Source organism: Esox lucius, chromosome 17 (genome assembly GCF_011004845.1).
Source record: "Esox lucius isolate fEsoLuc1 chromosome 17, fEsoLuc1.pri, whole genome shotgun sequence".
NCBI lineage: Eukaryota > Metazoa > Chordata > Actinopteri > Esociformes > Esocidae > Esox > Esox lucius.
Window position 1 is genome coordinate 34,115,699 of NC_047585.1, and position 23,655 is coordinate 34,139,353.

A 23,655-nucleotide genomic window follows, 5' to 3' on the forward strand; every position below is an offset into this window, starting at 1 on the left:
CTTCCTTGACTGCACAGCCCCCTTGAGTGACAGCAGTATTCTTATTCTCTTTATAGTTTTCTCCCACAGAATCTCCACAGGGCCTCTTGGCAAAGTCTAATAATATGCCTCAGTGGCTTTGGGAGAAAAGACTTAAGTCAACTTTATTAAATTTTAAACTCATCCCTTCTATATTAACACTGCATGACTTGACAATTCAAAAGTGGCCCAAAATCATTTCTGAAATTTTTTATTTTGACTTTTTGTCCCAAAGCAACAAAGAATGTGTACAGTATTATTACTGTATACAAAGTTATTAATAAATTGCCATTGTATATGTTTAGACAGTGTGTGTCCGATACAGTACTCCCCTGGTAACGGTTTCCTTCAGTCTATTCATCCCTCTATTGTATGATTTATTACTGATATTTATTTGTGCAAATTATACATTTCGTGATTATTATTTCCATTATGATGATGATGATGATGAATTAATGACTAGGTTACATAGCATGTCACAATGCCTTACTAGGTCCTTGGCTAGCCAGTCTCAAGCTGCCACCTGGTGGTGATAGAATAGACTCACAAGAAATGCCATTGTTGGGAACCTTTCACGTGACAAATACACACAGCACACAGAAAAGCAACAGGGCACAGCACAGTACGAAACGGTACACAGCATTATACAGAGCCTCAGCTAATTAACCTAATCTTTATAATGTTTGTTGTTTTTACTAGCACCTCATCTTAAACACTTTAGCACTGAAATGTGTAAATACATAGTGATATTTTTGTAATTAATATTAATAATATACTGTATGTATAATGCTTTGTATATACAGTATGAACAGGAGACAGTATATACAGTACATAGTTATGAAATGGTCAATCGGGACTTTTATACAATTTCAGTTTTAAATCAAATAACATTTTATTATAGATATTTTCCAAATGTATCTACATTTATTTTACAATAGTTATTAACCACATTTTACAATATAATTTGTGATTTATTTCTCTTCAAATGATGTTGAACTATTATTTCTTCACATATATACAAAGTAATAAGAGCACCGCAGTAAGCTATTGAAATTCTACAGAATAATATGTTGTACATTTAGATAAAGGGGATCATTAGAAGTTTCAACAACTACCACTGTGTGTTTAATGACAAAAATATACCTGTATTTCCTGACAATATAACACAGTCTAACTGAACATGAGAGAAAATGCTGGTTGATTGCATATGAGGTGTTTATGAATAAATTATTCCCAATTTCTATGGGCAGATTTTGAAACAAGGTAGACATGTCTTTGAAACAAGGGAGATATGTTTTCATGACTAGTCTTGAAACAAGGTAGACATGCCTCATAAAATGAGATACATTGTACAGATTAAAAAATATGTCTTTAATAGTGAATTTGTTTTGAATGGTCTCTGTGCATATTGGTGGGTGTGATTGCGGTGCTAAACGGGAAAGGTGAAAAAAGATGTTCCATTAAAAGGTAGGGTCATGTGACATCATTGATTATGAATTTGACGATGTGCAAAGATGGGTAGGTAATTAGAGTCTACTGAGGCAATAACCTTTCAAATCTTGAAAACTCATCACATATGTCAACAAGAGATTAAAACCATGTGACAGTTGGTGTTGAATCGAATTCAGCGGAGATTAAGCTAAAATAGGTGAATTTAGAGGAAACTGGCCCATTTATAACAAGCACAGTTTTATTGTTACACCTATAGAAACACAACTACATACTTTATACCTATGGTTGTATTTTATTACAGACTACAACAACCACCATTATTAGTGTGTTATTATTACAGTGCAAGCATTCTATTTTTAGTGAACTACAATATATGTTGTAGTGTAATTATACTTTAATAACAGCCCCTAAACATTAAGTCCTAGCCAGTTTTTACATTTTCCAGCACAACTATAGTGTTTGACATGTCCATGTTTTATAATGCTTCGCAGTTGGCATGGCAATGTGTACACAAACAGTCACACAGAGAGTTACACTTTGCATGTAAAACAAGGTACGTTACGATTGCATAATCCAAATTGCACTAGTTTCACTAAGTCACATTACTCACAGAACGCATGTTGAAAAGGAATGAATGAACTCTGTGAAAACAAGATAGACAGTAGAGTAGAGACAGAAGCATGTCCTTACAATAGTTTTTATTACCTAAGGCCATTTCCTAAGGTTCTTTAATATTAGAATGCCAATAATCTGATGTAGCATAGATATCAGGATAACACAATAGGAGAGAGATGCTTCTGGTTGCACGCTTTCCTGTCTACAAACAATGGCAATAGAAAGACAAAATACCTTTAGGAGTAACTGGATATCGTAGAGGATTTATTTGTCTTTTTTCCCCTAAGCACTATTGAGTAGGTGTTTAAGACAGGGATATTTTCTGTTATGAACAGCTGTGGGGAAGGACCAAAACTTTCTTTAGAATGACTCATTGAGGATATAAATTTTTGTTCCCTTTTCGTTAACCCATACACCTTGTTGGCAGAGCTCCAAAGTTCTTTGACTGGGTGAAACTAAGATGACACACACCTGTCGCCAACCCCGCCCTTCTCCAATCCTTGCCTTAAAGCCAACAGCTCTAGACTAACTCATTACTTCCAATCTCTGTCGTTAGGAGGGAACATGTTCTGGACTATAATTTTTCTTCTTGGTGGTATTGCATTTGTGATTATTTTCTCTTCACGCTCAAGGTAATTGTTCTTCAAATTCCTGGAATTCTAGATTGGAAAATAAGTCACTGTTAATCAATCAATGATAGCCAACAATAGTTAGGATAAAGGATAAAGCTATACTGTAAATGTGTTTATTTTTCTGACATTGAACATTGTAAGAAATAACATATCCAATGTCTCACATGTTGCTTACTTCTTAATTTAAAAAGAGATTTACATTCAAACCACACATACTGACATATACATCTATTGCATGACAACAGTACGTAGTGACACATTCCTGAATTTTGTATATATGATATGTTTATAATACATTGGTAAGCAACATATGAAATTTGTTTAAGAAACCCATTGAGACTCAAGTCAAATACAAATATCATAATTCAATGCTCTCTCTTGACAGCTTAGCTGGAAAGGTACATTTGTACCTCAGTGGCTAGGTAGCAAGAAAACATATACGATAATAACAAAGATATCAGCATGGGAAATAGTTCAAAACTTGTAAAATCATGTGGATGTGCAAACGTTTTTCACAACACTAAAGCTATTGGCAACTGAGATACGGAGAATCTCTGATAAGATGGATTAAAATGATGTACAGCATGCCTTTATGTAATAGTCAATATTGACTACTTCGCTGAGTACTTAAACTTAAACACATAACTATCCTGGGGGTATAAAATCAGCGAGTAAAAAGGAATGATCAACTGTGTCAAACGCCATGACAACTATGCACAATTTAGCTTCTCAGCCCGGGCTCTGGCAATATTATTTTCAACCAGAATGGTTGCAGTCACAGTACTGCAGGCCGGTCTAAACCCTGATTGATTCATGTTTAGATGGCACGTTTAAGTCAAAAAGCATAGCTGTAATTTCAGCAACGGTTCTGCAATCTTTCCTTGACAGGAACATTCAGAAATTGGGTGGTAATCCTCAAACGTGCTAGAGTCTTTACTCTTTTGTACTGGTTGAGGAACTATCCCTACTTTACGAATAACCAGAGATTATTGTTATATTTAAAAAATATGGGCCACTGAGATGACAATAAATTGTGTTACACACAAAAGTAAATCCAGTCCCAGTGCACTTCCTTCTGTCTGTATTTAGCGAGGCTAGCAAATGTATCAATAATAGCAACTTCATAAGGAGCCTGTGGCAAAATCTATTGTAGTATTTAAAGTATTTTTGAGGCATGAACAGTTTTTCAAAATTGTACAATTGGACAGTGTGTCGAATTTACATAGATGTCTAACTTGACTCCTCTGACTTATGTAAGATTGGATTTTCTCCTGATTATTCATAACACCTCATGGCATAAACTCCTTAATACTTAAATAGAAGTTAACTTTTTTACAAAGATTTGTATGAAATAATAATAAAGTCTGATATATTTTAATTACCCACAATCCACTTAAAACTGAGATGCGGTGAGAGGAAGTTAAAAATCTGACTTCCAAAAAGTTCAATTATGCAATTGTATTTCTCTTTAGTTATCCTCATAAGAATATACTTCAATTCAAACAAAACATTAAATTGGATTTATTCTTAAACTTTTATCAAATTTCAATTTTCCTCTGTATACGTGTACATTGTTGCTGTTTGCAGAATCACGGTTCTATTAAATTTAGGATCTTACCAGCCCAAAAGAAGTGCATAGAAATCTTGCAACTGCTGTTCCACTTCCACGTCTCATGTTTCTAATGTGTCAAAATACAGCATTGAATAAAAAAAAGAAAAAGAATATCACAGAAATACATTGTATTTATTACAATCCCATTATACGAGGGTCATGCGCAGGGGTGTAGAATTAGGGGGAACGGGGAATGGGGTCATGATCCCCCCCAATATTACAGACAGGTCAATGTGACCCCTATGGAAAAGAGTAAAGATCCTGGGATCCATTGACCCTGACCCCCCAATAAACAATACACACCTATGCCATTGGTCATACGCAACAGATTATCATCTGGAGGTCAAAACAATACATACAGTATAAAAATACAGAACATCAATGGGCAAGAACAGGTCTAGGACAGCCAGGATATTTGATTATTTTAGGACATCTTTGACTACTTCTCAGAACTGCAAAAACCGGTTGGTTCAGTGTAGCAGTAACCAATGTTGATCTTAGTATGACTGTTTGTTTCTCTTAGGCAGAAAAATGAGCCACCATTGGATAAAGGCTTCATTCCATGGCTCGGTCATGCCTTGGAGTTTGGAAACGATGTTGCAAAGTTCCTAAGCCGGATGAAACAGAAACATGGTGACATTTTTACGGTAGGAGTAATACATGCATTTTTGTGTACAACCCGGCCAACAGGTTTCCCCCAAAGAAATCCAGATGATCACACAATCACACAATCTCTAGATGTCCCAGGGCCTTCATAACAATATATATCTTGTATTCATCAATCTTGTTGTATTAGTTACTGACATGAAAAAGGTTACCTCTCTGTAATTAATGGCATTTAGTGCCCTTTGCACCTCCGATTCATTACTCGTTCACAAACATTACAAATGTAAAGTGTAATTTGGCAGTCGTGCATTGACATAGCCACTCCACAAACATTTCAAATGGTTCTTTTCCCAGGTGCGCGTTTGTGGTCATTACATTACTGTACTGCTGGACCCTAACTCCTACGATGAGGTCTTGAATGACACAGTCTCTCTGGACTTAAATAACTACACCCGGGTCCTGATGCAGAGGATGTTCAGCCTGTGTTTACCCAATCACAGTCCAGACGCAGAGAGGGCGTGGATGAAACAGTAGGTGTTTCAGACCTCTTCTGAACCCAGACAAAACCTGGATACAGCACTGAGCTGTAGGAAAACCAAACATTTCATTGCTATAACTTGTTATTGTTAACCTTTGAACTTTGAACAAAACCTCTCCTGTTCCAATCTACTATGCTAGGGTAACCAGAAATCTCTCCACCAGAATGCTGAATGCCAATTAATAACATTCACATGCTTTAGCAATATTTATGGTTTTCTCTCTTTTTTCAGACACTTCCAGGGTCCCAGCTTAGCCAAACTGAGCAGCACCATGCACTCCCACCTCCATACCCTTCTAAGGGATGAGGAGAGGAGTTGTTCCCCAGTGGAATGGAAGGAGGATGGGCTTTTCAGCTTCTGTTACAGCATGCTCTTCAGGTAAGTCCTTGAATTCATGTGCCAACCTGCCCTTCACGCAGCACTCTGCATTTCCCAGGGTACAACAGGCATTATAAATGATTTGGGGGTGCCATCATACAAAAACAAGGAGGGACTTTGGAAACTGACAAACGAGTCGACAGCAGGAATGCAGTTATCAACGAATAACCACATGCACAAAAACATAGAATTCGGTGTTGTGTCTATTTGCCCAGGGCTCATGCGCCGAGAGAGGCCTCCTGCTGGGTATTGAGCTCTGTGCAAAAGGGGAAACTGTGATTGTTAATGTTGACTATCATTGTTGGATCAAATCATATAACTGTTACATATACCTTAACCTCCTGAGACCCTGTGTCCGCATTTGAGGACTTATGTTTTAGGCTTCCTGCACCATATACTTCATTTTGTTAAACTTAAACCTATTGTCCTTATTAGAGGACAGTTGTCTGTGCCGTCCTTAGATAGTATACTTATCAAGTCACACTAATCCCAAATAGCTAAGAAATGCTAAAAAAATGCATACATTATCAAAGCTGAGGTCTTAGGAGGTTATGACCTGCTCTAGTGAAACCTTCTTGTCCTTATAGGGCTGGATACCTCACACTGTTTGGTACAGAGAAAAGTCACAGCCTCACTGATCTCACTGCTGTCTACAGAGAGTTCCGCAGGTTTGACGGTCTTCTCACAAAACTGGCACATTCAACTCTTAAGAACGGTACAAATATACAATTTCATATGATATAATTAGTTCTACATGACTCATGAATACTGAATTTATTATTTACACATATACACCTGTTTCTTGGAACCTGTGGTCTCAGTGTTCTTGCCCCTGTAACCTCTCTTTACGTTGACAGAGGAGAAGAAGATAGCAAGCCAATCCCAGAAGCAACTATGGGAGATGTTGTCCCCGCCCTGGCTGAGCGACAGAGGGGGTTCAACAAGTAACTCCTGGCAGCAGAGTTACCGCAGCCGTTTGCAGAATGAAGGAGTGGACCTGGAGATGCAGAAACGAGCCATGGTGCTTCAGTTATGGGTCACCCAGGTGAGCTGGAAAAACCGTCACAAAGGTGTACTGATTGAGGAGCATACAAGGGAATACATCACACACACGTGTAACCGTAAACCTAATCAACCCTACATGCAATGACCTAACCTGAACTTAACCTAGATGTGACAAAACAGGCCGCATTCCAAATCAGCATTCCAATTCCAATCAAAGCATAATACATCACAACTAAAAGACAAGACTTTACAATAAGACTTGCATAAGGTACGATTAAGTGGTCTTGCTTGATGAGCACATTAGTGACAGGTGCGTTCAATATTCTGGGGAGGCAGGCAGGGGGAGCCTTGAAACCTCTGGAGACTCAGGGACTGACACTAGCCCCTAACACCTAACCCTCAACCACACTAGTCCTGTACTTAAAAGTAACCCCCTTTTTTCTGTTCTCTAAACCTAACCCCTAAGCTGAAAATCTAATTTTCCCTAGTTCGGACCCTGTATTTTAGGTTTTGCCATCTTTGAGAGGATATCAGATCCACTTCCTTGTCAGGATAGTTGACTAATCATATCATGATTTATAATGATTCCTAAAATAGTGAACCCAGTAATATTTTCTATGACAGAGAGGCTTTTTTATGCAAACTGATCTGAGATAATGGACCCACACATTCTTGAACAGCGCAGGTCACACCCATCTGTAGAAAAAAAGTTGTTGGTTTGCCTACACCAAAACTGTCTAACCCACTTGTGTGTCAAATGAAAATGTATTATTTCTTCTTGTACACTTGTTACGCAAGCTTACTACTAAACACACAAGGGGGTGTGGTATATGGCCAATATGCCACTGCTAAGAGCTTTTCTTAGGACGGACATACCACAGAGTGCCTGGATACAGCACTACGCTGTGGTATATGTAAGCAATATAATACACCCTCATGTCTTACTGCTGGATTTTGATCAACTGTTATAGATGAAAATCACCAGAACATGATGACTACAACAGTAGTTTGTGAGGCAGACCAGATCATCCTTTCTCAATCCTAGGCCCATGGGCCAATGTCGTTCAGTGGAGTGCCTGCTGGGCTCCGTAACGTATACCTCCATGAAAATAACAGCTACTACTTTGCGAAACTACTTTGTTCATAGAACCGTGGTTATGCGTGTCTGCTATTTAGCAGTTGGCACTCACCGAAGGCTTTTATTTTACATCTATACATTTCGCTTTGGCTTTTGTAATGTTTGGCGTTAGAAGATATTAGATTATAGGGAGGACCCACAGGCACATGTGTATGGCGTCTGTTTCCCTCAGTTTCCACAAGCTATGTGCAGGTTAACATGGACATTGGTAAAATCATAATTGGAAGAAATGCATGTCTTTTCTACATTCAGTTATCACTTGATGATCTCCCTTAACGTTGTTAGCAAGTTCCCAATACTATTCTAATGCATTTCAGTCACTACAAAACCACAGTTTTAAACCATTTATGTAACAATGCATATTTGTTATTTTAACGTGCTCTAATACAAAGAATTATATATTTTTTTCCCCAAATATTTCACAAAAATCAATTAGTTGTCTATGCCAGCAAAATGTTGCCTGTGGTATAACTCATATCCTTTTTTATAGATTTACACAATTTTCATTCATTGCCCAGCTGTTGCATTCGTTATAAGAATGTTCATGATAGTGTGTGCAAATCATTTGTGAATGAGCTGCTGTAGTACTGTGTGGCCAGATGGAGGCGCTAGTGTGTTATCTGTCTGCATAGCAGCTGTCTTCCCCTTTCAGACTCCGAGCAGCATGGAGCCACAGCTGTCCCATGTAACAAAAGCCTTGGCTCTTTCTGGCTTTTTGGCAGCACTGGAGGCCTGGAGCACTGGAGGCCTAGTCGGCCCACTCAGACCAGTAGAGTGGGTAGAGAGTCCTTGGCCAATATGGTGCCTCTCCCTCTGGGGACTCTGGCTCACCTACCAGGCTGATATAGGAGAGGACAGCTAGTCCCTTTGCATCAGTGTTCCATGCTCATTCATATTTGTTCTGCTGGGGATCTGGAACAGGCTCATTGCCCCAGTTGCAGACAGAAAGAGCCAGGAGTGGATCACCACTTAAACATATTATATTTAGAACTGAGTCTGAATTGAAGGGAATGCCAAATATAATATCTACTGGTTGTAGCCTTTGTCACCACCAATCAATCAGAGTTCAACTTCCTCAATGTAAAATACAATACTGAATGACTTTCTGTGGAATGTTGTTACAGTCTTTCCATGGCAGATACCTAGTCCCATTCTTACACACAACATGCTCTGGTGATTTTGCAAAGGACCTAAGGTATTGCAACACAGTTGGGACGGCTTTATGCTTCTGCCACCGTGTGTGTGTGTGTGTGTGTGTGTGTGTAGTTCAGGAGACAGTTCCCCAGCCCCCTCTGAGCAAGACTGTAAGTGAGGTTCCACTCCAGGCAGCCCATAATGTTGATATCACTGTAATGGTCCTCAGGTGAGATAAAGATGCCTGTGCCTCAACCACAATAGAAGACAATACTTTCATTCATACACTCAGAGGAGCTTAGGATCATGGGTAAATACCATACTGCGTTTTAAAAACTAGTGGATTTTGATGAGTTGGGTTTAATCAATTAGTAGAAGAACGTAACATGACTGGAAATATGCAGTTGACTGTCACCCCTGAAGTAAACTGGCAGAATAAGATATTCACCCTTTAACATTTGAGTAGCTTAGTCCAATAGCCCATAATGAATCTATGATGAGATAAGCCAGTCAGCCAGAGAACAAGTGTTTTCCCTGCTTTAGCCCCGGCTGTCTGAGGACCAGTGCAGGCTTGACCTGCGAGAGGGAGAGGTGAGAAGAGAAGCTCCACTGAACACACAGCAATTATTGTCTGACAGGTTCAGACAGATGTCTGCAGACTCTGACAGGCTTGTCTACACTGCCCTGACATCTCTAAAGGCGCTGTGCTGCTACCCCCAGTCCGTTCCCTTCAGCAGAACTGTACAGCAGTACCCTGATGTGGAGAGGGATTGAAAAAGAGACCCAATAAAAATGAAATAAAAGAAAAAAGAACAAAGAGAGAACCCTTCTTGATATAATATAGAACTGCAGGGTATTTCCCTGATAGTGATCAGTAATGGATTAATGCTCTTTGATGGACACAGAGTTGGTGTAGTGTTGGATTTGTCTAACCTTAGAGTGATATGCACACTCTAACCATTGCAGACTCATCTAGATTAACCCAGGAATGAAGTATTGCATAATTGGTGGTATCCTTGAGTAAGTTCTGGATCTGTGTCAAGAGAAGAAAACGGGACCAGGCGAGAGGTCCGCCCTGATTACAAACATGTCTCTGGGACAAATCTCCACTCCAAACAGATAGCTCCAAAATTGCGTATTGCTTCTGAGTTCTGAATATACGTGGTGGTATTTTATTCAAGGGTAATGCTGGACCGGCTGCTTTCTGGCTGCTGGGCTTCCTGCTCACACACCCCGAGGCCATGCGGGCAGTGAAGGAGGAGATCAAAGGTTTGACTCAGCTGGAGGGTGGCTTGCTACAGCACCACCTGCTGGACACTGTGGATCAACACAGCACACCTGTGTTTGGTAAGAGCCTCATGCAGCCCCGGGCATCCACTTCCATTATTTAGTCACTGCCTCCTTCACCTCAGGGCTGAGGACTCTCTGCCTATCTCTATCTGTCTAACCAGAAATGTGCAGCGAAATATGAATGTGTGGAATTAGTACCAGAAAGAAATGAGAAATTCAGGGAACTGAATGAGTGACAATGGATACATAGTTATTTTTTTAATAACTCGGCTGTGTTGAATAAGTTTAACGATTGTTTTTCATACAGTGGTATAAGTTATTTCTTATGTATCCACAGATTTCCGGAAGGGCATTCCCCTAGTTCTATAATTCTGTGCAGATGGCATATCTCAAACATTTAAAAATCCTGTTGCTGTAATAATGTCTCTGCAGAGTAGGGAATGCTAACTAGTGCACACAAGGGGAAAAAGGCCTTTAAAGTTTCTCAATTCAATATATTCATTCCTATTTCCTGATGCTGCAGGTTTGTTTTCCTGCCGTAGCAAACAGGCTAAAATATCAAATCTATTTGTGCTATAGTTAACTCCTCTGGTCATTGTCAACCACAAGAGTTTGATTTACAACATTAACACATCTGGGATATGGCTAATAATTATTAACTCCTCCTACACTCACTCTCTCTCACACACACACACACACACACACACACACACATACAACCCTCTGACAGAATTTGTGTGTACCTCCCCCCAATCACAGACAGTGTTCTGACAGAGACTCTGCGTTTGACTGCTGCTGCGTTCATCACCAGAGAGGTGGTCCAGGACAAGATTCTTCCTCTGGCCAGTGGGCAGCAGTACCGCATCAGAAAGGGGGACAGAGTCTGTCTGTTCCCTTTCGTCAGTCCACAGATGGACCCCGAAATCCACGACGAACCAGAGGTAACACTACATACATTAGACACAGTTGCACCACTAAAAACAAAAGAAAGACGCAACAAGAAACTTGCTCCCTGGTACACAAACAATACTAGAGCACTTAAGCAAGCCTCCAGAAAATTAGAGTGAAAGTGGCGCTCCACCAAGTTGGAAGTATTTAGACTAGCCTGGATAGACAGTACACTACAATACCAATAATCACTCATGTGATTCCAACAAAATTACTTAGGGAGCTATTTCCTGTGCTAGCTCACCCTATGCTGAACATAATAAATTGCTCCCTTTCCTCCGGATGTGTACCAAACTCATATACCGGAAATTAAGCCTCTTCTAAAAAAATCTAATCTGGATCCCGACATATTAAACAATTCTAGGCCTATATCAAACCTCCACATCATCATCATCATCATCATCATCTTCCGCTTATCCGGGCCAGGTCGCGGGGGCAGCAGTCTAAGCAGGGATGCCCAGACTTCCCTCTCCCCAGACACTTCATCTAGCTCTTCCGGGAGGTCACCGAGGCGTTCCCAGGCCAGCCGGGAGACATAATCCCTCCAGCGTGTCCTAGGTCTTCCCCGGGGTCTCCTCCCGGTGGGACGGGAATGGAACACCTTCCCAGAAAGGCGTTCCGGAGGCATCCGAAACAGATGCCCAAGCCACCTCAGCTGACCCCTCTCGATGTGGAGGAGCAGCAACTCTAATCTGAGCTCCTCCCGGGTGACTGAGCTTCTCACCCTATCTCTAAGGGATCGCCCAGCCACCCTGCGGAGAAAGCTCATTTCGGCCGTCTGTATCCGGGATCTTGTCCTTTCGGTCATGACCCAAAGCTCATGACCATAGGTGAGAGTAGGAACGTAGATTGACCGGTAAATCGAGAGCTTTGCCTTGCGGCTCAGCTCTTTCTTCACCACGACCGATACATCAACCGCATTACTGCAGAAGCTGCACCGATCTGTCTGTCAATCTCCCGTTCCATCCTTCCCTCACTCGTGAACAAGACCCCTAGATACTTAAACTCCTCCACTTGAGGCAGGCACTCTGCACCAACCTGAAGTGGGCAAGCCACCCTTTTCCGACTGAGGACCATGGCCTCGGATTTGGAGGTACTGATTTTCATCCCCACCGCTTCACACTCGGCTGCAAACTGTCCCAGTGCATGCTGAAGGTCCTGGTTAGAAGGGGCCAACACGACAACATCATCTGCAAAGAGCAGAGACGAAATTGTGTGGTCCCCAAACCTGACACCCTCCGGCACCTGGCTGCGCCTAGAAATTCTGTCCATAAAAATTACGAACAGAACCGGCAACAAAGGGCAGCCCTGCCGGAGTCCAACATGCACTGGGAACAAGTCTGACTTACTGCCGGCAATGCGGACCAAGCTCCTGCTTCGGTTGTACAGGGACCTGACAGCCCTTAGCAAAGGACCCAGGACCCCATATTCCCGAAGCACCCTCCACAGGATGCCGCGAGGGACACAGTCGAATGCCTTCTCCAAATCCACAAAACACATGTGGATTGGTTGGGCAAACTCCCATGAACCCTCCAACACCCCGTAGAGGGTATAGAGCTGGTCCAGTGTCCCACTGCCCAGACGAAAACCACACTGTTCCTCCTGAATCCGAGGTTCTACTATTGGCCGTATTCTCCTCTCCAGAACCCTGGCATAGACTTTCCCGGGGAGGCTGAGAAGTGTGATCCCCCTATAGTTGGAACACACCCTCCGGTCCCCCTTCTTAAAAAGAGGGACCACCACCCCGGTCTGCCATCCCAGAGGCACTGTCCCCGACCGCCACGCGATGTTTCACAGGCGTGTCAACCAAGACAGCCCCACAACATCCAGAGACTTGAGGTACTCAGGGCGGATCTCATTCACCCCCGGTGCCTTGCCACCGAGGAGTTTCTTGACCACCTCTGTGACTTCAGCCCGGGTGATGGACGAGTCCACCTCTGAGCCCTCATCCTCTGCTTCCTGAATGGAAGACGTGACAGCGGGATTGAGGAGATCCTCGAAGTACTCCTTCCACTGCCCGACGACATCCTCAGTTGAGGTCAACAGCTGCCCACCTCTACTGTAAACAGCGTTGGTAGGGCGCTGTTACCCTCTCCTGAGGCGCCGGATGTTTTGCCAGAATCTCTTCGAGGCCAGCCGATAGTCCTTCTCCATGGACTCACCGAACTCCTGTCAGGCCCGAGTTTTTGCCTCAACAACCACCTGGGCTGCAGCCCGCTTGGCTTGTCGATACCCGTCAGCTGCCTCAGGAGTCCCACAAGCCAACCAGGCCTGATAGGACTCCTTCTTCAGCTTGACGGCATCCCTTACTTCCGGTGTCCACCACCGGGTTCGGGGATTGCCGCCTCGACAGGCACCAGAGACCTTACGGCCACAGCTCCGAGCGGCCGCTTCGACAATGGCGGTGGAGAACATGGTCCACTCAGACTCAATATCTCCAGCCTCCCTCGGGATCCAGTCGAAGCTCTGCCGGAGGTGGGAGTTAAAGATCTCTCTGACAGGAGACTCTGCCAGACGTTCCCAGCAGACCCTTACAGTACGCTTGGGCCTGCCAAGTCTGTCCAGCTTCCTCCCCCGTCATCGGATCCAACTCACCACCAGGTGGTGATCAGTTGACAGCTCCGCCCCTCTCTTCACCCGAGTGTCCAAGACATATACGGCCGCAGGTCAGATGAGACGACAACAACGTCGATCATCGACCTGCGGCCTAGGGTGTCCTGGTGATCGAACCTCCTGTTCCTCTCAATTAGGTGTAGCCTGGCCCGGGGGGGGGGGGGGGGGGGGGGGGGCGTGAAGGTGACCAGTAGGCTTGATACTGTACACCCTTGCTGTCTTGCCAGGTGGGCTCTCGTCGCCACTGGGATGCCCTACCTCCAATGCCTTTCGGGGGAAGAATCACTGGCTTGTTGTTGACTCTCTGTTGTACACTTGTGCAATTGGGCTGTACGCTGCTGGCAATCCTCGGCCCACATTCAGGGGGGTTGCGGTAGGTGGGTGTCTCTTTGGTTGATGCCTGCCAATGTTGGTGGATTGATTTCCTGCCTGTTGGGCCCTGTCCGGGGCCTCCCCCGGGTAGGGCCACAGTGTCACCGGACCCCCCCGTCTCAGTTCCAAGGTGTTACGCTGCTATATTATTGTGCTGGGGGATATGAGGAATGCACTTCAAACTTTTCTCAGTTTCCTCCAGTTTTAAATTTTAGGAGGAGATGAGGTCCTGGTCCACACCTGCGGAGTACCTGGTTTGAGGGCCCTGTTGCTGTCCCTGTCCTTGTCCACCTGGTCTTACTTCTGACCTAGTCTAAAATCAAATAGCCTGTGGATTTAGCCCAGAGAAATGTATTAATTATTCCAATTGATATCCTCTTAATATCTCACCCGGCACAGCCAGAAGAGGACTGGTCACCCCTCTGAGCCTGGGTCCTCTCTAGGTTTCTTCCTAAAATTCGGCCTTCTTAGGGAGTTTTTCCTAGCCATTGAAATTCAACACTACTGTTGTTTACTCCTTGGGGTTTAAGGCCGGGTGTCTCTGTAAAGCACTTTGTGACAACTGCTGTTGTAAAAAGGGCTTTATAAATATATTTGATTGATTGATTGATTGACTGACTACAGTACTGTTACCTGACAAACACTCAGTTGGTTTTGAACTGTTCTTTGAATAACCTGAGTACCTGGGAACACACCAGTGTATTGACCTGGTTAGATTTTATTATTCACTTTAATCCGGTACTTGGTAGAACTGCTTTTTCTTGTTTGCATCGGACATCTCTATACAATAGAATAATCCAATGTGTTGCGCTGCACCAAAGTCAAAACACAAACATGATGAATAACTCCGGCTTTGTCTGCTATACAATGTCTTTGCATGTAATTGCTTTTCATCATTGACTCCATCATTTGTTTAATGACAGAGTGGAAAAGAGAGTAATCTATTATGTCTTTCACCCTGTTTCTCTCCCCAATTTCTGACTGCAGTTGCCAAGTGTGTCAACACAGTGTGTGTGTTTTGTGTATGTGAGCCGAGTATGACGTGGATAAGATACACACAGTGTTGTCGCGGGAGTTGTTGAACGGCGCCATGACTGCAGAGGTGAAAAGGCTGAGATAGGAAATCCAAATCTTTCGTTTTCTTCCCCGCTTTACAGCAGTTTCGTTATGACCGCTTCCTGAATGCTGACGGGACTGAGAAGAAGTCTTTCTATAAGGGAGGGGTGAGACTAAAGTACTACAACATGCCATGGGGGGCAGGCAGAAAAGCATGTGTGGGAAGGCACTTCGCAGTCAGTGGCATCAAACAGTGAGTAGAACATTACGTTCTGTAGTATCTTGCACATAGCCTGGTCCCAGATCTGTTTGTTTGCGTTTTTGATCCTGTTATCATTGTCACATGACAACGGATCTGTGAGTTGACGACACAGTTCAATCAGATCCGAAGCCAGGCTACCTCACACTGAAGTATATTTAAACCACACCTAATAGCTCATACTAATAAATATAGCTTATAGGATCGCTGATTCTGTAACTCATTAGAATATATGATTCATTAGACATTTACAGTAACATCAAGATTAATACCGTAGTCTTTGTCAGTGTTTCCCATGTTTCTGTTTTTGATCTCACACACCTGATTCAAATGAAAGACTTGACAACAGGTTAACTACATCAATCAGATGATGTGGTAGGGCATCATTTGAATCCAGGGTGTGAGTGCTGGATCAAAAATAAAAATGTGCACCCATTGGGGACCCCAGAACCAGATTTGGGAGACACTGGGCTATGTACAGTAGCTGTAATCTGCAGTAGCAATCACATAAAGTAACTATGCACGTCATATAGTTTTTTTTAATCTCAGTTGTTAAAAAATCTTTTGGGAACAAGGACACTGTTAGGGATAGAAAATGAATCTTCTTTCATCTTGAATCATTATCAAAACTTGGTATGATGTAATGGGCGTTTTAGTGTGACAGGGCATGGCTGAACGAATCAAGTCTTTTGCACTGGGAAGGAACATTTCAAATGGCCACCTTATGACAAAATGTTGCACAGTTTTAATCTAATTTATTGCAGTACCTCAGTGGACCTCAGAACCTCTGCAATATCTATATTATTCCATGTGATGTATGGTTTCTCAATAGAGTTAAAAATGTTACATAAATTATTGAACTGGCCATTAACGACACAATTTATGCTGGGTGGATGTACAGTACAATAGTAGCAGAGGACAGTGAAGACAGTTCCATAATGCTGGTGTGTCAGCTTTTTTGTGCCAGAAGTTACAAAGGTTAAATGCTACAGTGAGGGTAAAAGGTCAGAGGTTAATGTGGGAAGGTGGTTGACATCTGTTGACATACAGTATGGGCAGCAACTTATTAGGGGTATTACCGTAGATGTCATAAGGAAATGTCGTACCACATGCCAGGCTGCATTCGGATTACATTCCATCTACAACTGTGTGCTAAGAGATACATTCTCTGTCGCCAACAGGTTTGTGTTCATTGTCCTCTCCCGGCTGGAGTTGGAGCTTTGCGACCCCACCGCCACATTACCGCCGGTCAACCCCAGTCGCTATGGTTTCGGCATGCTCCAGCCTAGCGGAGACCTGGGAGTCCGCTACAGACTCAAGACTGTACGTTAGGGCATGACCCATAACCTCTGACCCTGCACATCATTCCGGACTGCTGCACAAGAGCTAGAAGATATTCTGGTCATACTTTATTGCCCTGATTGACTTGACCATGACCACAATACAACTTATTCTGTTTCATGCTTTAATTTATATTGTTGTAAATATTGTTTTTACATTCGGATTTCCTTTGTATTTCTCGGGAAAATGTATTATTATCTGAATAAATATCTGAATAACTTGCTTGCGTTGATCTGTGTGAAATATGCATTCTTAAAGCCATGACATAACAATATAGTAATACAACATAATATGACAAATTGCAGACAGCAACAAAACGTGGGAGGGGCTGTAGATAGGGCATAGAATTTAGTAAAATTTGGCAAAAAAACAACAGGCATATTTTACTGGATGAATGGGAAGGTATTAATATTCCCTCTCGCCATTTGAGTTAAGATTTGAAAGCGATCCCCATCTTAATTATGGTGAGCCATGTAATAGCCTATATAGCTTTTGAATTACTGATAGTTTGTTTTTGGTAGTCAAGTGTGGAAAACATGGTGTCGACCGAGGAGGATTTCAGCTCCTTCGTTCTGTAATGAAAGCGTTAAACGCAATGTGAAGCTGGGCGGTGATTCTTTCAGCATATTCTGCGCCGAGCACCAGACGCGCCGCCCTTCTCGCAGACAGTAGACGGGGGAAGACCTCGCTACGAAAAAACGTGTGCATTTAGAACATACTTGTTGATCTTCTCCATTACAATGGGAGGGCGACATTCTAGGTGGACTAAATCAGTGTGTGGGATGCTTATCTAACCATGTTCAGGGCGGAGGAGATCAAGGGTGCCACCGAGAAAACGGCGTTTGAAACGGAATAGGTCAGAAACCGTCCCAGGAGTGAGCTAATAATAAACCAATTTCCTTCTTTCATCTTGTATTTAATGTTTTCATCACTGCTTCTCACAATTCCGTTGGATGAGCCATCCTGAAGTTAAGGTACGTGGTAGCGTTGTTCCATAGGCCTGTATTTAAATAACAGTTTATATGTGTTGTTGTCCTTAATAAAGCATGAATTTCTTAAATGTTATATTGTTATTGTCATCAATGTAATATCATTTTAAATACGGCATTATAGGTCTGCTCTATACGATTGGCGTGTTTCACATTGGCTGACAGGGTAAATGGGCAAAAACCACAAAACCTGGAATGTGCCAAATGAAAAATGCAAAACAATATTGACGTATTCTCGTTCAGAGCATGGGAAACCACAGGGAAATGGCATTGCATTAGCATTCAAATTCAAGCTTTTTGAACACGCGTTGTGGAGCTGATAAACCCATCACATAGCCAAATCAGTTACATTTCGGCCGTGAAATTGTGTTCGGATTCAAATAATGTTTGATTAATGTACAGGAGAACACCGAAGCTTGTCGTCCTATTTGGCCCACTACAGCATGTGATGCCTCGGATGAATGGTGACTTAAGGATATAGTAGAGAATAAATAAGTTTTGTAACTTCGTTGACACAACAGCATTGACAATGTAGTACTTAAATGTCTGGAATGGAAATCATTAAATCAGAAAAGATCCCATCTATGCGGGAAGGCCCACATTTCAATTTATTCTGCGCAGTTGTTCTACATTGGTGGTTTGATTTTAAAGCTTATTTGAATGCACATGCACGATAAATTGCAAATGCAACTGGTTCACCACTGAATGAAGGACAGAGCATGCTGCAACATTCATTTTCAACTTACATTGTGGATCCTTTATGTCTTATTCTATGGATCTGTGATTATTACTATTCTCCTTGTAAATTATGCGGTCGTGATAGACTGCAGTTACACTGGATCACACATGAGTTACATACACATGTACACCAGATATAAGAAATGCAACAAAAGCTTTGAGATGTGACATAAGCCGACATAAGCCGACCGTATATATATACGTAGGCCTATTTGGTTCATCCGACAGTCGTTTGCAGCCTGTCACATCTTTAAGGAACATTTTGTTCGCCTTAAAGCAGAGATCAGGTGTCCTAGCTCTTACGTATTAACTGATATTGTATGTTATTCAGCAACGTATTTAGTGGCAGAAGTTCAGTTCACACAGTGGCGTAAACAGCGCGTGCGGTCATTTCAGCACCAGTGCAGAGTGGACAGCGTTTACTGCCGCGTTCACCGCCGCTATAGAACGCACGCTATAGACAGAACAGCAGCCTCCGTCTCAGAGCAGTTCATCATTTTTTCCCTCCTCTGAAATTGTTTGAGAAATGTACTGATTTTACTAGGCACCGTGACTGCTTAGGCAAATAGTTCCCTTTAGACGCTTAGTTAAACATTTGCCTTTTCTTAATCTGCTCTCTTTTATTATCTCCATCTTCCCCAGATTCAAGGATGAGAGAAAGCAAGCGCAAATGTAGACCGTAACTTTTCCCTGTGTGGATCTTGACTGTTGGACCCTTTGGAACACGGTGGAAGTGTGTGTCGTAACTTCAAAATGGAGAAATCTCCGACTGGATTGAATAAGAATGGCTCGCGGTCGACCGCCTCGCTACCCCCGGAACCAGTAGAAATCATCCGCAGCAAATCATGTTACCGCAGGGTACGGCTCAACGTTGGGGGGCTTCCACACGAGGTCCTTTGGAGAACGTTGAATAGGTTACCACGCACCCGGTTAGGTAAACTAAGAGACTGCAACACCCACGACTCACTCATGGAAGTTTGTGACGACTACAACTTGGACGAGAACGAGTACTTTTTCGACAGGCACCCCGGAGCGTTCACGTCCATTCTGAACTTCTACAGGACGGGTAAACTCCACATGATGGAGGAGATGTGCGCCTTATCTTTCAGTCAAGAGCTGGACTATTGGAGCATAGATGAGATCTACTTAGAGTCCTGCTGCCAGGCCAGGTACCACCAAAAGAAAGAACAGATGAATGAGGAGCTCAAAAGAGAGCAAGACACCATGAAAGACCGAGAAGGGGAGGAGTTCGACAACACGTGTTGTGCAGAGAAACGAAAGAAACTCTGGGATCTTCTTGAAAAGCCCAGTTCATCCGTTGCAGCAAAGGTAACATTTCATTCCATAATGTGTGGACAATTCTAACTTGCTTATTATTATATAATAGTTATAAAATAGCAGTGGGAGGGTGACAGAGAGTGAGTGAGTGTGGGAGAGAGCAAGAGATGAGAAAACGGATGAATCCAAAAACTATAGACTAATAGGTCAATTCATCAATCAGACTTCAGCGCATCAATCAGGAAACCATTATAGTTTCTGTATGGTCAGGATGGCTTTAGTTAAGTGTTAACACATTTTGGGCAGATTGTGAACATCCTTATCGGTCATGCTTTAATAGTATCGCCACTCATTAAGTGTTATTATCTCAACATAATCCCAACCACCAGTCCCAGTAGTGATGTGATCAGGTGTAAACTGGAAGAGATGAGCTGAGCATGTACTGCTCATTATTGCTTCCTCTAAGGACATGTCAGGATGGGTCAGCTAAAGCTAGCTTTCATCACTACTGCAGACCTTAACGCTGCTTAGAGAGCAATACAGGGGAGGAGATGGTGAAACAGAGAAGAGGGAAAGATGGATCCAGTAGATATGGGACAGCTCAACGCTGAACATTACTGAATATTACATTAGGTTAGTTCTTAAGTGTTTCCTTTACGTGCACAACATATATCAGCTGCAAAAGTCCAGTGAATGCTTGTTAGTGAGTTTGTTTCTAACAGTTTAGTAATTACGTTATAATATACCCAAGTGGAATGTTTGAAATATTAAAATATTATTTTAACGATCTAAATAAGAACAATTTAAAATACATATTCATGTTGACATTTAATGTATATTAAATACATTTACAATGATCAAAATCTGTATTGATGAGGATTGTCTGAATTTAGATTAGCAAAATATATTTAAAACAAAAAACAATATTATAAATGCAACACTTTTGTTTTTACCCCCATTTATCATGAGCTGAACTCAAAGATCTATCTCTATGTACACAAAAGGCCTATTTCTCTCAAATATTGTTCACTAATCTGTCTAAATCTGTGTTAGTTAGCAATTCCCCTTTGCCGAGATAATCCATCCACCTCACAGGTGTGGCATATCAAGATGCTGATTAGACAGCATGATTATCGCACAGGTGTTACTTAGGCTGGCCACAATAAAAGGCCTATCTAAAATGTGCAGTTCCATCACACAGCACAATGCCACAGATGTCACAAGTTTTGAGGGAGCGTGCAATTGGTATGCTGACTGCAGGAATGTCCACCAGAGCTGCTGCCCGTGAATTTTATGTTTATTTCTCTATCATAAGCCACCTCCAAAGGCGTTTCAGAGAATTTGGCAGTACATCCAACCGACCACACCAGCCCAGGATCTCCACGTCCAGCATCTTCCAAGATCGTCTGAGACCAGCCACCTGGACAGCTGTTGCAAAAATAAGTTCTGCACAAGCTGTCAGAAACCGTCTCAGGGAAGCTCATCCGCATGCTCGTTGTCCTCATCAGGGCCTCGACCTGACTGAAGTTCGTCGTCGTAACCGACTTGAGTGGGAAAATGCTCACATTTGATGGTGTCTGGCACTTTGGAGAGGTGTTCTCTTCACGGATGAATCCCGGTTTTCTCTGTACTGGGCTGATGGCAGACAGCGTGTATGGCATCGTATGGGTGAGCGATTTGCTGATGTCAACGTTGTGGATCGAGTGGGCCATGGTGGCGGTGGGGTTATGGTATGGCCAGGCGTGTGTTATGGACAATGAACACAGGTGCATTTTATTGATGGAATTTTGAATGCACATAGATACCGTGACAAGATCCTGAGGCCCATTGTTGTGCCATTCATTCACGACCATCACCTCATGTTGCAGCATGATAATGTACGGCCCAATGTTGCAAGGATCTGTACACAATTCCTGGAAGCTGAAAACATCCCAGTTCTTGCATGGTCAGCATACTCACCGAACATGTCACCCATTGAGCGTGTTTGGGATGCTCTGGATCGGCGTATACGACACCATGTTCCAGGTCCTGCTAATATCCAGCACCTTCACATAGCCATTGAAGAGGAGTGGGCCAACATTCCACAGGCCACAATCAACAACCTGATGAACTCTATGCGAAGGAGATGTGTTGCACTGCGTGAGGCAAATTGTAGTCACACCATATAATGACTGGTTTACAGACCCCCCTGGATCCCCCCAATATAGTGAAACTGCACATTTTAGAGTGGCCTTTTATTGTGGCCAGCCTAAGGCACACCTGTGGAATAATCATGCTGTCTAATCAGCATCTTGATATGCCACACCTGTGAAGTGGACGGATTATCTCAGCAAAGAAGAAGTGCTCACTATTACAGATTTAGACAGATTTGTGAACAATATTTGAGAGAAACAGGCCTTTTGTGTACATAGAGAATGTCACATCTCAGAGATCTTAGATCTTTGAGTTCAGCTCATGATAAATGGGGGCAAAAACAAAAGTGTTGCGTTTATAATTTGGTTCAGTGTATATTTAAAATGTTTCCAGATGAGATTATTGTAATTATATGATTTTTAATATATTTAGTGTGTAGCGATATGGGAGATGTTGAGTTAGGGCCAGTACTGAATCCATTTTGATTCCAGTTTATTTGGGTCCCCGACTTCTAATGAGCCCCAGACCACTAAGCGAGAGGGGGCCGCCCCAAATAAAATTTTGCAGAGGGCCCTCAAAAGGCTAGGGCCGGCACTGTAGAGGTTGTGCAGCGGTTAAGGTAGGCCAGTACCATATTCAGTGTGTAAGGATACTGGAGTGGTTATGGTAGGCCAGTACCATATTCAGTGTGTAAGGATACTGGAGTGGTTAAGGTAGGCCAGTACCATATTCAATGTGTAAGGATACTGGAGTGGTTATGGTAGGCCAGTACCATATTCAGTCTGTGGGGGTACTAGAATAGTTGAGGTAGGTTCAATACCCTGATCAGTGGAATTGAGTTAATGGACTAGTTTAGGTAGGGTTAGACCTTGATAAATGTGTTGCGTTAATGGATAAGTTGAGGTGTAGTTGGACCCAGATCAGTGTGTAGGTGTACTGGAGTAGTTGAGGTAGGGTCAGACCCTTACAAATGTTTTGGGTTAATGGAGGAATTTAGGTTAGATCCTTATCAATGTGTTGCGTTAATGGAGTAGTTGAGGTAGTGTATGTACCATATTCAGGGTATTTTGCCACTCAACAAGGTTTAAGTATGAGAAAAAAGAACATTCTAATAATTAAAATCAAGGTACTGTCTGAGGATGTCATATTATTATCTTCAAACATAAACATGCCCAAGATTTTAAAGTCCATCTTCTGGTATCTTGGAATTTGTGTTAGTATAGTACATTATTACCAAGAAGTTTTGGCCATATGAGCTGTGGTCATCTGGACAACGTTTGACAAACACATTGTACAACAGCTAAAGTTCCACAGGCTGATCCAAAGAAGGTCTTTTCTCTGCACTATCCTCCAAACACTCAAGGAGACACACAAGGAAGCCTGATTTAACATTGCCAAAACTTATCCTAACAAACCTAAATCCTTCTGGGAAAATCTCCAGTGGATCAATAAAACAAAATCGGAGCTATTTGGCAGAGGAGATCAGCGCTATGTTTGCAGACAACCGAA

At 42.5% G+C, this 23,655-nt stretch overlaps 2 protein-coding genes across 2 annotated transcripts in view; both read left to right on the forward strand.

Moving 5' to 3' along the window:
- The first annotated feature begins 2,637 nt into the window (after window positions 1-2,637).
- On the forward strand, window positions 2,638-17,231 carry ptgis (prostaglandin I2 (prostacyclin) synthase). Its single transcript, XM_034287047.1, has 10 exons — window positions 2,638-2,717; window positions 4,853-4,976; window positions 5,290-5,465; window positions 5,706-5,852; window positions 6,440-6,567; window positions 6,710-6,897; window positions 10,311-10,476; window positions 11,179-11,360; window positions 15,510-15,661; window positions 16,849-17,231. The coding sequence occupies exons 1-10, from the start codon at window positions 2,650-2,652 to the stop codon at window positions 16,997-16,999; spliced, it is 1,482 nt and encodes a 493-aa protein (XP_034142938.1). The 5' UTR covers window positions 2,638-2,649; the 3' UTR covers window positions 17,000-17,231.
- A 249-nt stretch (window positions 17,232-17,480) lies between these two features.
- Window positions 17,481-23,655, forward strand: part of kcnb1 (potassium voltage-gated channel, Shab-related subfamily, member 1) — a 47,236-nt gene continuing 41,061 nt past the window's right edge. The window contains exons 1-2 of the mRNA XM_010897947.3: window positions 17,481-17,982; window positions 19,378-20,064. Coding sequence (XP_010896249.2) covers window positions 19,489-20,064 — 576 coding nt within the window. The 5' untranslated portion in view covers window positions 17,481-17,982; window positions 19,378-19,488. The remainder of the gene's footprint in view (window positions 17,983-19,377; window positions 20,065-23,655) is intronic.